Here is a 16,874-nt window from a genome sequence, read left to right on the forward strand (position 1 = left end):
TGCAGAGAGATCTATGGCTTTAGTGATTGAGGCTTCTTAAACAGTAGAGGATCAGGTGGTGAGTGTCAGTAGCATCATAAAATAATGCATTATTTAACCATTATTTTTAAATCCCCTAGAAATCTTTCTTCAGAATCTCAGGACCTTTTGGCTGACTTTCTCCCCTTACCAAATGCTATTCAACTTGATGACCTCATAAATATACCATAATTTGGTGTGTGTCGGACATCTACCATGTCCTCTCACTTCTTTTGGAGATACCCAAAGGACCCTCCACAGTATGAATCCCTCTGTGTTTCCTTCTGAAAATTTACACCAATATTCCTATTATCTTTATCAGATGACCCTGTCCTCTCAGGTTTAAAACTGTTCTACTAAATCCATAAATCCTGTCATAGGTGACTTAACTCAGGAAGTGGGTAATATGTCCTTTGGGACAAAATTAGATGCTCTACATATTGTATACATGCAAGTTAGTATTAAGTCCTTGTTTAGCACTATGATGATGTTGTAGTCAAGGTGGACTTACAAGAACTTTATCTTTATATGTGATGACAGGCACATCTCCCAGTATAGCAGAAAGTATATTTTTACATATTGAGAACAATTATTTGTCCCCTATAATAACTCATTTGGTGTTAAAACTTTATGTTAACATATAATTAACAACTATGAACAAATTTATTACCTAGTCTAATAAATATGTTTGTTAGCCTGATCACATTATACAACACTGGTCAAAATGAATAAATTATTAGTAACAGTAATTTTAAGTGACATTAAAAGTATGAAACATTTATTTTTAGGGATTGCATTTTAAATTTGCAATGATTACCTGATTAATTACTAAAATGCTATAGTTTAAGCAGAGAGTGTCTCGTAAAACTGCTTATTCATCAGTTATTGTTTGTAGGAGCAGATTTAATATTATTATGTACAAATGGTGAAGAAAAGGACAGTATTTTGAGGCTTGGAGTTTGTACTAGTTTTTTTAAATTTTAAATTAGCTTTTGTTTTAGAATTTAAAAAAGGAACTCAAGCTTTCACATAGCATGAGAATTTCTAAAAATGTATTCACTGAACTCTCAAAATGTCTTTAGACAAAAAGAAATTCTCAGATTGAACACTATTCATGATTAATTCATAAATCTGACATCCTTCAATTGTTATGCATGTGAACTAGCCTATTTATTCTACCCAGTGAAGTCCCAGCATTGTACACCCAGTAATTCTCAAGACCATCCAACATCAAAGGCATGAGCTCTTTGAGTTCTAAAAGAGCATTCTTCAAAAGAATGAGTGCACACTGGATAAACAGCTCATTAACAGAACTAATTGGTATTACCAACGTGCATTGTACTTTAAGTGCTTGTGTTATGCCATTTTTCCTTCCAACTAAAACAACAAAAAAAGTTCCACTTTTACATGTTTACAAAGTTCAGTGTGAGCCACTACTTGTTTTTGATTTGGAACATATGAAAGATTTAAAATTGTAGTTTCAGGTCTTGTTTAGAATGAAACTCATAAGGTACATTAGGTTGGAATAATACAGAAAAACACAGAACATTTTGGAATGGTGTTCCAGCAACATGGACAAAAAGGTCATTTCCATTATGCTGGGATAGCTTCTTCCTTGTAGGCAAGAAGAGTATTGTTGAGCCCCTTAATCTTCTAAAGGAACTGAATGAATCCATTAAAGTGTGTGTGCACCTCTGTTCTAAAGCTATTTGTTGTGCTTAGTATTTAAAATGTGTCCTATGTTTTTCCTTATTTGAATCCTAAGGTTAATTGAAACTGCGGTGTTTTCTCTTGCTTATGAACTTCTGTAAATAAATGATAGTTAAGATGAAGGGTTTGTTTCTAGAATGTTTTTTAGACTTCCACGTTGGATTGTTTGATTTTAGTTAGTTATTGATATGTATTTAATTTTATTTTTAGAATATTTTTAAAAACTTAATTACCAGTTATCATTGTAGCCAGTATCTCTGTTATAAACATTAAGTAGATGGAAGTTTGTGTGCTGCGCCTGCTTTTCAGACTACTGGCTATGCTGTATTGTTAAGTGCCTCAATATATTCAAAGGTCCAGAACTTAAGAATAGCTAGAACATCAGTTTATATCATAACAGCAGCCATCTTCCTCTCCAAATGAGAAGGCTGCTGATTGTGTTCTGAAACTCCAGCCTTAGATGGCATGTGGCACAGCTGGGATTCCACCATAACCATGTTAAGGTTCCTCTTGAAAACTGGATGCCAACCTAGTAGGCAGCTGTCCATCTATGAGATCTAGCTGGACTACTCCTTCCTGTATTCTAATTCAACACCCCCATCAATGCACTTGAGAGTATTACAAAAGAATGAACATAACAGCCTATCCACATGATACCTTTTCTTCTATAATGTTCTTTTTACAGACAGCCAAGGCTTCCCATACAGACTCTCTGAATACTCAGTGGGGGTCTTACCATTGGCATGCACCCCCAAGGCCCCCTTTCAGAGAGAAGGACGGGAGAGCATGCTGCTTTTCTATGGCATTTAGAGAATTGCTGCACAGTAGTTGGCAAAGCTATTTAAGTAAATTCATTTTAGCGATCATTTTATGGACATGAAATTCCAAGCATGTCTATTTGAATATTAGTCAGAACTCACTGTTTGTATCATTAGTTCACTGCTATCAGGCACTCAACTTGAGAACAGTTCACAGGTAGTAATTACACAAAGTCCCATAAAGATTTGCTTGTTTTGAGTTTGAACAATGTTTTTCATACACTGCATTTGTCAGAGTGTGTTTTAATAAGGGTTGCCAGAATAGACTTTAATATTCTGGGATAAAGATTTAACCATCAGTAGCACCTCAGGTCATTGAAACCAGGTGGGAGAACCTACTATACACATAAACTGAAGATAGAAAGTGGCAAAAAATTACTGTGTTAATTTCTTCCTGAGGTGCCATCGGATAGTACCATCACTCGTGCAGTTCAGGCAACCAGAAATAATGTGCTGAACCACAGTTATCTGGATTTCTTTCTTGTTGTCTTACATGTGCAATTGTTGCAATAGATATTCTCACTCAAACTGGCCCAACATAATTGTGAATTAATTAATCACAACAAAAGCTTTAAATATGTAATATTTTTTATTCCCCTTTGTGTACAGATTATACAGCAACAAGTGTTTATAATGTATGTAACTGTTTCTGCTTTGGGAAGCATGAGTGCAAAACCTGTAATTTACTCATGCTACTAGCCTTCCCTTCATGCCAGGAGTATCATACTGCTATTAAGAGGGACCATCTACAATATCCCATTCTTTCTTGCCCTATGAGGGTACTGGGTTTCAGGGCAAACACAATAAGATAGCGTTGGAGTATATACACCACAGAGGCAGAGTCCAATGATTGTGGACGGTGGGAGGCGCAGAGCTTTCTGTTCCTCTGGGACACTGAATGGCTCTGGAAGACCACCGTCTAGTGGACGCTTAATGCCAGTCCAATCGCAAAACCATAAAACCGAGAAACCACACAATGCCATGTCCCTCGCCACAGCCTTGCTGCTTTGCCTCACTGGCCAGAACCACGGCTAGTAGCATTCTCCAGACTCCTGCCGCCATCAGTAATGGTGTTGATTAGTGAACAGTGTGCTTCCTGTGTCTCAATTAGCTCCTATTAAGGGCCCTTAGCAACCCTTTCTAAGATGTACAGTGGGGGAGATGGGCCTGATGTCATGGGAGACACCCAGCCTCTCCTTTATCCTTTCTTCCGCTCTCTTTGCAGACATTTCCCTCTTATCTCTACCTACTCCGGATTCAGTCAATCCCTGGCACCAGCGGGTAGGATTAGGTCTCTACGGGGGGCCCAGAGAGATCCTAATGATTGGAAATGGCTTTCACGCACCAATATGCTCAGTGTTTGCTCTGGTGAAGATGGGGCCCGTGCTTAGGGTTTCTACATTTTCATTACCAGCTGGCCACTGCTGCTACATTCAATCTGAGATAATAAATATATAAAGTAAATAGCCTGGAGTATAAGGGAGGGCTCACATGTAAACTATTAGACGTTGTCATCTGCTTGATGAAAGCTCATTGTATACACCATGTGCAAGGTCTTGTCACTCTGTAAATGAATCATTCTTTGTGAGAACTCCGTTTAGCTGTATTGAGCTAAAGGATGAAAGACTGCCATGCATTGACAACATTGACAAAACAACAACTTTGTCTGTATTTTCCAAGTGGGGTGTTTTTCCAACCTATGGCTTTATACCTCACTTGCCTTATGTCGCTGTAATCTGATTCAAGTGTCATGGGTGCAAAGCCCCATTCTCTTCCCTCACTTCTCGCCGACTCATTTGTCTTGGCTGGGCATGTGTCCATCTGCAGAGCTGAAGCATGAAATTCTGGTGTGGAGACAGACTGCGCATCGCATCAACCCAGCCAGCAGAGAAGAGACTGCTGTCAAGTGTCTCCTCATGCAGAAGGTGCTCAATCTGGAGAGCCTACTGCGCAAAAAGCTCCGAACCTTCCAGAGGTACTGTGCAGCCACTGTAGGGAAGGCTGTGTAATTCCTTACTATCTTATAGCTAATTCCTTACTAATGTGACTATATCACTGGGAAAGGATAAAGTCAAATATATGACTTTTGCAGCTATTTCTACAATCCAAATCCAATATTTTATGTTTAAAAGACTAAGGAAAGATTAAGACCTGGTTAATATGGTGATGACTGCCAGATCAAAAATAATTCAAAGCCCCAGCCACATTTCTAATGAATAAATAAACATAAAATGAACATTTCTAATGAATAAATAAATACATATTATATTTTTACCCATTCATAATACAGTTAAATTAGTTACTTTGCTTCTTCACTACAGTAAGGTATACGTGTTGTTTTATTTCCTCTTCTTTTTCTCATTATTATTCTTGCTCTGATTTTAAAGAGAGTTTTTGCTATCTTACATCCCTATTTTTTTCATCACACTATCCATCCGGTTTTCTAACTGTCCCTATTTTGACATCTTGTAAACTTGCCATGGAGTTTCTCAGTACTGACGCAAAGTACGCCTCTGCTTTCTCATGCCGCACTTTGTAGCCCACAGAATTCATATTTTAATATCTTCTTTCCCATGTAGCTCACAAGCTGCTCGTTAGCACTCATCCATTTACCTAACACTGCTACCATTTCTTTCATGCCTCCATCCTCCCACATCCATCCTCCCTTGATTTTGTTATTCCTTTAAATTTTCATAGAGTTATCAAACTTGATCTAATGATTCTACTGTTAACACAATGAAAATGATCTCATTCCATATTGAAAGCACTCATCTATCTATCACTTCTATACCTTAATTCATTTGTCTCTTCCAGTGTGTCCAGGGTTTAATACACGGTGTGACAAGGGTGTAGCCTACACTAAGGGCTGGCATCACCTAATTATTTATTAGGGCAAAGCTGCATTTGCAGAATATATAATTTTACTTGTGAAATTAATGTGCATATAATGGCTTTACTTTACTGGCTTCATCATTGCTCTATAGTTCCTAATACTCTGAGGATGTGGTTAAAATGCCTACAGTGGTACTATAATTATCTAAATCAACATGAATATCTAAATGTGCTGCATCAAGTCTAGTGCACTAAACTGTATTGAGAATATATTGTTTTATATGGAAAAAAACAAACATATTACTCACCTGCATAACAATTATACAAATGACACATTTGTGGTTGAACTATATTGTGAGACTTATCTAACAAGCAAATTTACACAGACATATTTTAAAAATTGGCATTAGAGTGTCTTTCTTAGAACATTTCTCAGCCAGTAACACTGATAAGTTGGAATTAACTGTGGTATAATTCATGCTGAGCCAATAAGATGAATGAACAGCAATCCATTCTGAATGCATCCTAGTTAAAATACAAATGTATTTTTGTCTATTGGTTTCAAGAAAACATCTAAACTAAAATCTAACCTCAAAATTATGACAAATGTAACTGTTTAATTTAATGTATTTAATTAATTTGTATTATTTAATTTTAGGGCTTGAACTGGGGTTGCCAATGAGGGTGGCAAAGCTTTTTTTCTAGGGTGGGAGCTGCGACCCTGTGTCACCCATGTGGCTATGCCCCTGCTCCATCCTACCCCTGATTTTAATACTCTTTAAACATTTAATACGCTATATTCATCAGTCTTGCTAGAGCAATACAGCCGGTGTTAGCAGACATCTACCTAACCACTCCCTTTTTCCTCCCAGCATCTAAAAGAATAGCAATGCCTTTCTCACTTGATTTTTCAAGATACGACCATCATATTTGATTGAAAGACACAAAATACAAACCTGCATACTAAGAGCACTCATCTTGGCTGTTATATCTTTCATTCTACTGAATCTGATGATCCTTGCATTTTCAAGATAGCACCATCAAACTTGATGGAAAGCTTCAACTATTGACACAGAGCACATAACTGCATACTGATAGCACTTGACAATCTAAAATGGCTATAATTCCTTTATCCCTCTGTCATCCCACAGAAACCTGTAGATTTCACTACTTCTTGAACTTTTGAGCTAGATCCAAATTTAATGGAAAGATTCATTCTTTGACTGCATTCCATACTGACACTGATTTTCTAGCACCAATAATACCTATTTAATCCCTACTTTATTGCATGCCACCCAAAAATATTCCAGCTCTGTCTTTTCAAGTTAGACAACATTCCATGATCTTGTGTTAGGCTTCTAATTTCACTGGTAGCACTGACCTGTCATTTTCCATCATCACAGTCACTTATTTTAAGCATAGTAGAGTGCCTAAATTGACCACTAATGATTTACTTTAGAAGTTCAGGATAGGACATTAGGGATTATGAAGAGATTATGAAGCCATCTGTCTACTGTGGGAGAACAGGCATTTCTGTTGTCATAGGATATGGAGGGGACAGTGGTAATTGACCTAAAAATACCATAAGGATGTTATGAGCAAATCAGTTCCGGTCAGAGATTTCAAACTATTAGTTTGGCCAAGATAGCTAATGGCAGGTCAATTAAGAGGTCAGATGCTGACAGCAAAAATTCTAGAAGTTAGGAAAGTAGGACTGTAAAATATATGACTGGACTCAAATCTAAAGACTTTTAGAATAAGTCTGCTAAGATTGATACAATTCTAATTATAAATGTGTTAATCTATCATTTTAATTACACACATGCTCTTGTATATTATATTATATAAGTAATTTTAATTATTTTATATCTTATACCTTTTCTTTCAGGCAAATATCCCAGGAGGACAAAAACTGGGAAAACAACATTCAAGAGCTACAGAAAAAGGTAAAATGAAAAAAATATCAAATTATTTTTAACATTTTAAAAATCCAATTTTTACTACATTAATCTTCCCACCCACACATTCTTTCATACTCAAAGGAATTCTTCTTTGAGTTAGCCCACAGTTCTGATGTTATCCTGTTCTGATTTTATCATCATAATGAACAGAGGGAGGTCTAATTTCTCTGATTCCTCCAGAAGTAATGTTTAGAGTTCTTAACTGGTGTCAGAGAGGTCCCTCTATCATTTTTCTCCATCTCTGATTCAGTCTTATCTCTTTACAGCACAGAATAACAGACAAAATCCTACTGGTGAAGTGTGTGTCAGTGCTGGCTATAGTCATCTTCATGTTTTTCCTAAACTCCTTTGTACCTGGGATTCATCTGGAGCTAGGTAAGAGTTCAAGCTTCTTGGTGCTTGTATATACACAATTAAGTGTATATAACAAATATATCCAAGTTTAGTACTTACAAATAGAAAGATTATGTTAATAAGTTAGTCATATTAGCACAGGAGATAATTTGTACATGTATGAAGCCATCTGTTGACCAAGTAATTTTTTTTTGCAGCTGGACCTAAAATGCAACAAAAGACTATATATAAAACAGTACATTGCCAAGATAATAGGGGACATCAAAAAATATTTGGTTCAAACACCAGAAGGGGCTTGCCTTCATTTTATTCCTCTCTTGGTGGCTTAGTTTGATCTTAATGTCAAGGAAATTACATATTTAATAGAACATGCAGCAGACTATGTGACAAGATTACATGACAATGAGCTCTCCTACAATGTAGCTATAAAAGCTATAGGGGGCATCTTTCTGAAGTTTGTGCGTGCCTAGGCTGTGTGATGACTCAGCTTACACGCTCATAGCCCTATACACACTGCATTTCTGCAGCCAAACACTATAGTGAGATTGGCAGCTAGGGGAACTAATACAAAAAGGTTACAACCTGAATTTCTGGACTGAAGGATGAAGTGGTAATTGAACATGGGTTTACTAGGCAGACAAAATCATATGCTTTTAACAGTGTTTCTTTTTTTTTCTGGACCAAAGATTATAAGTAATTGACAATCCATACAATGAGCCCATGCAAACATTAAACTGAAGTCAATGGCAGGCTCATCTCTAGGCACCTTCATATGTAGGTGAGAAATTAATTAAGTCTCACTGCACTCCTGCCCAACCTTCAGTGGTTTAGCAAGAGAAAGTGCCACTTACTAACTTATTTATTTTTAAATTCCAGTTCACAACACCCATGATCTCTTTCTTTTCACCCCTGCCACTTCCAGTGCATGTCCCAGGTCACCCTTCAGGTTTCCTGTCAGTTCTCAGGTGTCCTCAGAATGCTCAGCCTAACATCACTGAATTTCTCTGGAGCTGAGAGGTGTTTCTGCATCTTATTTATGATCAGTTTGAAGGAAAACTCGCCAGGTCTGAACATTCACACAAACAAAGCTACTGTGAAACCAGCCTAACCAGTCTGGAAACCAGACTGTGAGCTGCATGATGATGTCTGTTTTTGATGCAGTGTATTGTGTCTGAAACAGAACATTTAGCATACTATCTTTAGGCTGTTATCATTGTCATATCGTCCATACAAAGTCTTTTCATTTTAGTGATTTAGATTAAAAAGATATAGCCATAAAATATTTCATTTTCCTTTTGGTGGATCTGAGGTGTAAAATGTAAGGTTAAAAAAGTAAAAGCCCTGCTTTGATTTTGTATTAACCCATTTCATTCTACCTGAGGGCTTCATCTAATTAGCATAGCCAGAACTGGAACTTTCACTTTCTGAAGTTAAACTATCAAGCACTTGGGCTAGCTAAAAAAAAAAGGTAAGCACATCTCTTCATAACATGAAATCCTTTTGTCTATATTAAAGCACCATGAGTTAGAAAGGCCATGTAGTGCAACGTCATGTATATCCAACAGACAGTGCCTCCTTTATAAATCTAGAGATTTGTTTTAAATCTAGCATTAAACTAGCAACAGGAATATAAAATCTACTAATGTAATTCATCATAACTGCTGTGCTCAGTCATAAACTTTCTTTCCTTGAAATACTGTCTAGACATAATTCATTGACACTGCCACCAAACCATAAAAAGATGATTAATTTTAGCACAGTTAGAGAATGGTGCTTTTCAACCTGCAGCATCCTGGGTCAGGCAGGCCTAGCCTGCTTTTAGTCTGAGGGGGTGAGACAGAGCTTACATTCTGCCTTCAAGATAAACAAGAGTGAGAGGGACGTCTGTAGGCCTCACCTGGAGGACTGGAAAGCCACAGTTGTTTTGCCAGTGATGAATGAGCTCATCTGATTCTTTACCTGCTTCTTTTAATTGTAGAGCTTGTTGGTTTTCTCTTGCTCTCTGCAGTTTCAGTTATATTCCTCCCATCCACCACAATTTAAGCAATAGGTCCCCTTTGTCTGTATTTGTTTAGTACCTGCAGCTACATGAATTTATTATAGAACATTTCTGCTGGAGTTCATGGAGGTTGTTATATGTAAGAGGATTTGACACACTACAACAAAGGGAAGATGATGTTCCATGAACAAAGGGCAAAGCAAAGGGACATCTTTCATTCACTTTTTCACCCTGTGTCCCTGCTCTCTCTCTCACACTGTCTCTCTCTCTGCTCTGTCTCCCTCTATGCTTGTGCTCTCTCTCTCTCCTTTCAAGCAGCTGCTCTCCCTGACCACCTGCCTCAAATGCTGATTTGCAATTAGCATCTCAACAGGACTTCACCCACGAGGTCAAACATGCAGGCATACACTCAACATAAACACTTAACCAACCTGTCTGGTTTTACACTCCAAAGAACATTACAGAATTTTTGCTGGTTTCCTCCTATCACTGTATCCCTCCTTTACTTTCTCCCACTGATTGCTTTTCCTCAGAACCTCTACAGCCTCTCCCATCTTCTCCTGCTCTCATTAGCCTTTTAATCATTTCCCAATAGCAGTCACCAGCACTCACCTGGCTACTCATGTTTTGCAAAAGTGGGATGCATATTCATCGTTTCTCTCTCCCAAGGACAGGTGGTAAGATTAGGGATTAGCGATTGTTGCTGGGACTGCCGATCACAGTCAAAGCATGGGTGTATGCGTGGGTCAGAGGGGAAGCGGGAGATCTTGGTTAATGAGTGTTTGATTACACTGACCAAGCTTGATATACTTTCTGAGCATCGAACAATGGAGGCTTGTAACTCTCCTGTATTATCAAAGCAAAAAGCAGTAAGACCAAGGAAAGTCTGCACACTTGGACGTCTGTGTTATCAGCCATGCAAATGACCTTACTGAAAAGCACTTTAATGTGTGTCCATGACATCAGATGGGAAATAGTGTAGTCTACTAAAAACAAAAAAGCAGAAGAACAAGATGTTGATGTCAAAAATGGCTTTCTAAAAGCCAAGTAAAAGAAAGCTCTTTGTTAACATCAATATCTTTATCATACTGGAGTATAAGAGAATAAATTCTCCATGAGAACTCTTGACCTTCCATTTTTCTAAGAATGTCTTAAATATGAACGTCCCAATCCATTACTATGAAGAACATCCTTATCTCTACCCAATATGCCAGGACTTGATGTTCTTTCTATGCTTGGTATATTTATTTAAAGCCAATTCTCCACTCACAGGACTCAGTGGGAATACTCTCTACTCACAGACACTAATTTACTGCACTGTACAATATGGGACTACTAAACGCATAGCCAGCAGCTCAAGTTTTGTTTTGTTTTTTTTCCCTTCTTGCTCACCACATCACTTGTGCCACCATAGTTTAGTTTGATTATCAGATATCTATGGGAATCACACTACAACTGGCCTAAAGCAGCCCAGTAGTGGTGAATATTGTGCTGCCCATATTGCTGGGTGAGTTTGCACTGTGTTTGGCTGGCCCCAACACAGCTACGTCATGCACTTTTCTGCTGACTTTTGACCATTCTATCAGTAGCTTAATTAGTTCATTTGAACTCTTATGTACGGGGCTGGCTTGAATGCAGGTTTTCACTCCACCCAAGCAGGACCACCCCGATTCCACTTACTTAATCAGCTGAACTTCGTCATCAAACAGCTGATCTGTTGTATCAGGAATGAAAACCTGAAATGGCATGAGCTGTGTATAATTCGGCCTTGACGAAATTCACGACCGTGAATTCCCCGAAATGCAGGGAAACTGGATTTCTAAAAAAGTCGGCTACGTGCCTTAACTGCTCAACAGAGTTTAACGCTAGAGCTCGCCAAGTATAGCAGTCAAACGGAAACGTCACGCGGGGCATTTCCTAATGAAACGTTATGCATTTTTGACCCACACAAGTTGTCCTGTTGATTTGCAAATTAAATTCAAATTAAATAAACACTGACAATCCAGGTTATGTTTTGGAAGTTGTTTGAGGCTCCAGCATCTTGCTAAGCTAACGTTAGCATGGCGCTGCCCTTTGACGAATTCTACGACTTGTATAGTGTCAATACACGGACGATGTTTTCATCTCGGTGAGAGCGAGATGAAGATTAATGCCATCTCCTGACGTTCAGTGCTTACCACTCAACCACTAAGGTAGCCTGTTAGCATAGCATGGATGACAGGCTAACTTAGTGAGGCTACGTTACTATCCTGTCTTATGTAGCTAGTTAAGTGTTATTTAATAATGGCATGAAATGAAGTTTGTCTTCTGAAATCCATGAAATCCGTAATTTTTGAGAAACTATGTTTGTGAAATTAATAAACAATTTCCTGTGAATTTATTAGCGCCCTAGGTGTAATGCTAGATGTAATATTACATCATCCTGGACTGAACTTTACTGTCACCAGTGGTTCAGGCTTAATTTGCGAATTGACGACGTTATTCCAGTTTGTTCTTAGACATGGTCCTGCACACCAGGGATGTGGGCTGTAGTGTCGGAGTCTGGAACTGTTGGTGTGGAGAGTGCTGCTTAGGCTAAATGGAAGGAATGAGTTTCTAATTGAAGGTGTACATGATTTGCAGGAGCTGTGGTATGTCAGTCTAGATGAGGGGGAATAGATGAAGCACATGAATGACATTTAGGGAAGCATCCATAAACCATTACAAATGAAGAACATGTCTCTTCTTTATCCTTTAGATTTACCAGCGCTAAACCCCACCAATGAAGAAGAACACTTCTCATGGACCCTACTGGTAGTCAGGGCCTGACTGCCTTTTGTGTCCCCAGGTTGGATAGCTGTTTTGGGAGCTCTGTGGTTGCTGATTCTGGCTGACATCCAGGACTTTGAGATTATCTTGCACAGAGTGGAATGGGCCACACTACTCTTCTTTGCAGCTCTGTTTGTGCTTATGGAGGTATGACCACGTTCAACAACCCCAACCAAACACCAAACCCCCGTTACATACTTGCTGCTGCTTACAGTAGCCCTGGTTGGGATGGGCATGTGTGTATATGGCTACATAGGAAAAATTACGAATGAGTACATAGAGTATATAACTAAAGGCCCTGTCCCTCTGAGCTTTACAGAGAAACTGAGAACATGCTCATGTAAAGGAGACACTGCAGTAGGAGAAGTGCTTACCTAGGCTGTTTGCTGTTGCTGTTTTAATCCTTTGTTTTGCGACGAGGATGAGACGGGGGGGAGACCTCTGTCCTCTGGCCCTACGAGCTGCCTAACACAGCTCCAAGATAAATTGTTGACTTGCTACATGCAAGCTAAGCCACATAGATGCTGCATTGTGCACCCAAACACAAAACCAAGAGCATGTCAAAACACGGACACTTGAGCAGGTTCAGTGGACCAACAGTGAGGCAGGGTATTTAAATGCTGCCCTGTGTCTTTTATATTGTCTTTTTTGGCTCCTCACAGGCTAATGAGCCAATGAGATTCTTTCTATTTGTGTTTCTAAGGCTTTGGCCCAACTGCAGCTCATTGACTACATTGGGGAGCAGACAGCAGCATTAATAAAAGTAAGTTTGTTTCTAGAAAACCTGGAAGTTGTGCATGTGTGTGTGTGGTCAGTGCTTTGTTCTGCTAGTAAACCTTTAGAATGTGAATAACATAGCATTTAAATTCTTTGGGTTATTGATCCAGTATTGGCATTTTGGCCTTATATTGGTATGTTTTTATACCTGTGAATAAGTGTGAATGGGTCACCCAGTCAAATGCAGGAAAGGGAGTATGTGCAAGAGCGAGTCTGTGCTGATTTTCCAGCTTTATGCTTGATTGCGGTTTTCATTTGGGTCGAGTGGGTCATAGTAGAGTTGTAGAGATTTGCTCAGGCACTATGGCGGGCGGCTGGGGGAGCATCGGCTGATGGCTATCAGATTGCATTTGCTGTTGGGGCCTTTTACACTCAGGGTAATTACTCATGACAGGTGCTGCTGGGGAAAGCTGAGGCATCTGCACTGCCCACCCACACTGACATGCCTGACCAGATAGAGAGAGTGTGAGGATAAGGAAGAAAGAAGGAAAGGTGTGGAGTAGGTGTTTGTATAGAATTGTTTGTGGGTTAGGAACTAAAAGTGAGAGGGTGCAGAAAAAGATGGGGACTTGGGGTTTGTGTGTGTGTGTGTAATGCCTGAGAGTAACAGACTGTGAGTGCAGTGACAATGAATCCAGTGTGTCTGTGTCATGAACACACAGCCTGTTAGACCACCCACCCACATCAGTGCTGGCATTCATAGGCCTGCGGAAAGTGGGGTTGACACAAAGAGAGATGTGTGTGTTTGTGTTTACTGAAAGCAGAATGTTTAGTCGTAACATGGCTCTGGTGTTATCTCCCCTACCAGGCTGTGCCAGAGAGAGAGCGTCTGGCCATTGCTATCATCCTGGTCATGTGGGTCTCAGCTCTGGTCTCCTCTCTCATAGACAACATTCCCTTCACTGCCACTATGGTAAAGAGCTCAACTTCACAAAGGCACATGCAAACATGCGTGTACCTATGCACACATACTCATACACAGACACACGTTACACACAGGCATGTATATACACACATATAACACACACACTCACATGTATACATTTGCACTGACAGCTACCATCACACATACTTTCATTTGTGGCAGTTACAACAATTTACAGGTAGTGTATGTCTCTTTCAATTATAAAATTAATGGGACGGATGTGCATGTAAACAAACTGTTGGCAGTCGTTATACAAAACTGGTGGTCTCCTACATGTGTACCTCCTGGCTTGGTGGTGGTGTGCAAATAGAACACTGTACAAAATTTTATTGTATCTGAAAATTACTCATCACTAACATTGTTAGTCCTGACCACCATAAAACAAGACACTAAAATATGCCTAGTACATATTAAATAGGTTTAAATATATGCCTTATACATACAGCAGGTGAAATAAGTATTGAACATGTCATCAGCTTTCTAAGTTAATATATTTCTAAAGGTGCTATTGACATGAAATTCTCACCAGATGTCGGTAACAACCCATCCAATCCACACATGCAAAGAAATCAAACCATAGATGTCCATAAATTAAGTTATGTGTAACAATGAGAAATGACACAGAGAAAAAGTATTGAACACGCTTACTGAAATGTATTTACTACTTCATACAAAAGCCTTTGTTGGTGATTGCAGCTTCAAGACACTGTTTCTCCTGTATGGAGAAACTAGTCGCATGCATTGCTCAGGTGTGATTTTGGCCCATTCTTCCACACAAACACTCTTCAAATCCTGAAGGTTCTGTGGGCTCCTTCTATGAAATCTGAGCTTTAGTTCCTTCCATAGATTTTCAATTGGATTCAGGTCAGGTGATTGGCTGGGCCATTCTAGCAGCTTTATTTTCTTTCTCTGAAACTAATTGAGAGTTTCCTTGGCTGTGTGTTTGGGATCATTGTCTTGCTGAAATGTCCACCCTCGTTTTATCTTCATCATCCTGGTAGATGGCAGCAGATTCTTATCAAGAATGTCTCGGTACATTTGTCCATTCATCCTTCCTTCAGTTATATGAAGCGTGTTAGTGCTGTATGCTGAAAAACAGCTCCACACCATGATGTTCCCACCTTCAAACTTCACTGTTGGTAGGGTGTTTTTGGGGTGATATACAGTGCCTTTTGACCTCCAAACAGGGTGTGTATTATGACATCCAAAGAGTTTAATTTTGGTCTCATATGACCAGACTCATCTGACTCATATTCTCCCAGTATTTCACAGGCTTGTCTAAATGTTGTTGAGCAAACTTTAAACGCGCTTCAACATGCTTTTTCTTCAGCATTGGAGTCTTGCGTGGTCAGTGTGCATACAGGCCATGGAGGTTGAATGCATTGCTTATTGTTTTCTTTGAAACAATTGTACCTGCCGATTCCAGGTCTTTCTGTAGCTCTCCACAGGTGGTCCTTGGCTCTTGGACAACTCTTCTGATAATTCTTTTCACTCCTCTGTCTCAAACCTTGCGGGGAGCATCTGATCATGGCCAGTTTATGGTGAAATGATGTTCTTTCTACTTCCGGATTATGGCCTCAACAGTGCTCACTGGAACCTTCAGTAGTTTAGAAATTCTTCTGTAACCAATGCCATCAGTATGTTTTGCAACAATAAGGTTGCGAAGGTCTTGAGAGAGCTCACAGGTTTTACCCATCATGAGATGTTTCTTGTGTGGCACCCTGGTAATGAGACATCTTTTTATAGGCCATCAGTTGAACCATCTGATATTAATTTGCACTAAGTGGCAGGATTGCTTTCTAATTACTGATAGATTTCAGATGGTGTCATGACTTTCCATGGCTTTTTGGACCTCTCTTTCTTCATGTGTTCAATACTTTTTCCCTGTGTCATTTCTCATTATTGCACATAACTTAATTTATGGACACCTATGGTTTGATTTCGTTGCATGTGTGGATTGGATGGGTTGTTACTGACATCTGGTGAGAATCTCATGTCAATAACACCTTTAGAAATATATTTACTTAGAAAATTGGTGACGTGTTCAATACTTATTTCACCCGCTGTACAAGAGAGAATTTATAGTGTTTTGAAATCATGTCTGGAATTTGAATTCCATAAAATAATAAATGTTGATGCTTGATGCAGTGTTGGAATATTCCCTTTGACTCCACTATCAAAATATAGAAAAAGAGTTTTGTGGGCTGACCTTGTCATTACATTTTCTTCTCTCTTACCGAATACCACATGTTGTGCCTCTTGCCTGCAATGTCATGGTTGCGGCAGTGTGTGTGAGCAAGCGAGGAGTTGGAGACTGGCCCTGCCAGGCCTGAGCTGGCCTGAAGCACTAGCTTCTCATGTTGTGGTCCAAAATGACGAGAGCGGCAGGGACAGATGCAAGAACCTGCTGTCAGTAGTGCACAGCCAGGCGAGCAGCATAAAGAGGCCTTCAGTGGATAGCACGGGAGAATGCTGAAACCCTGCATGATGAACTTTAGCAATGCCATCATTATCTTTCTAAGCAGAAGCTCATGGCCAATAATTAAATTCTGAAGAAATTCGGTGAAAAACTCAGTTTGGAGAATCACAAATGTGTTCGTTACATTTGAATTGTGTCTTCTAGTTTACCTGCTTCAACATTCACTGTTCTTGTAATTCTAGTTTACGTAATT

General features: G+C 39.2%; 1 protein-coding gene across 1 annotated transcript in view; it reads left to right on the forward strand.

Moving 5' to 3' along the window:
- Positions 1-16,874, forward strand: part of oca2 (oculocutaneous albinism II) — a 69,847-nt gene that overhangs the window by 27,058 nt on the left and 25,915 nt on the right. The window contains exons 15-20 of the mRNA XM_027005615.2: positions 4,374-4,521; positions 7,267-7,324; positions 7,606-7,714; positions 12,520-12,647; positions 13,204-13,263; positions 14,086-14,190. Coding sequence (XP_026861416.2) covers positions 4,374-4,521; positions 7,267-7,324; positions 7,606-7,714; positions 12,520-12,647; positions 13,204-13,263; positions 14,086-14,190 — 608 coding nt within the window. The remainder of the gene's footprint in view (positions 1-4,373; positions 4,522-7,266; positions 7,325-7,605; positions 7,715-12,519; positions 12,648-13,203; positions 13,264-14,085; positions 14,191-16,874) is intronic.

The sequence above is a fragment of the Electrophorus electricus genome, chromosome 3 (genome assembly GCF_013358815.1).
Source record: "Electrophorus electricus isolate fEleEle1 chromosome 3, fEleEle1.pri, whole genome shotgun sequence".
Lineage (NCBI taxonomy): Eukaryota > Metazoa > Chordata > Actinopteri > Gymnotiformes > Gymnotidae > Electrophorus > Electrophorus electricus.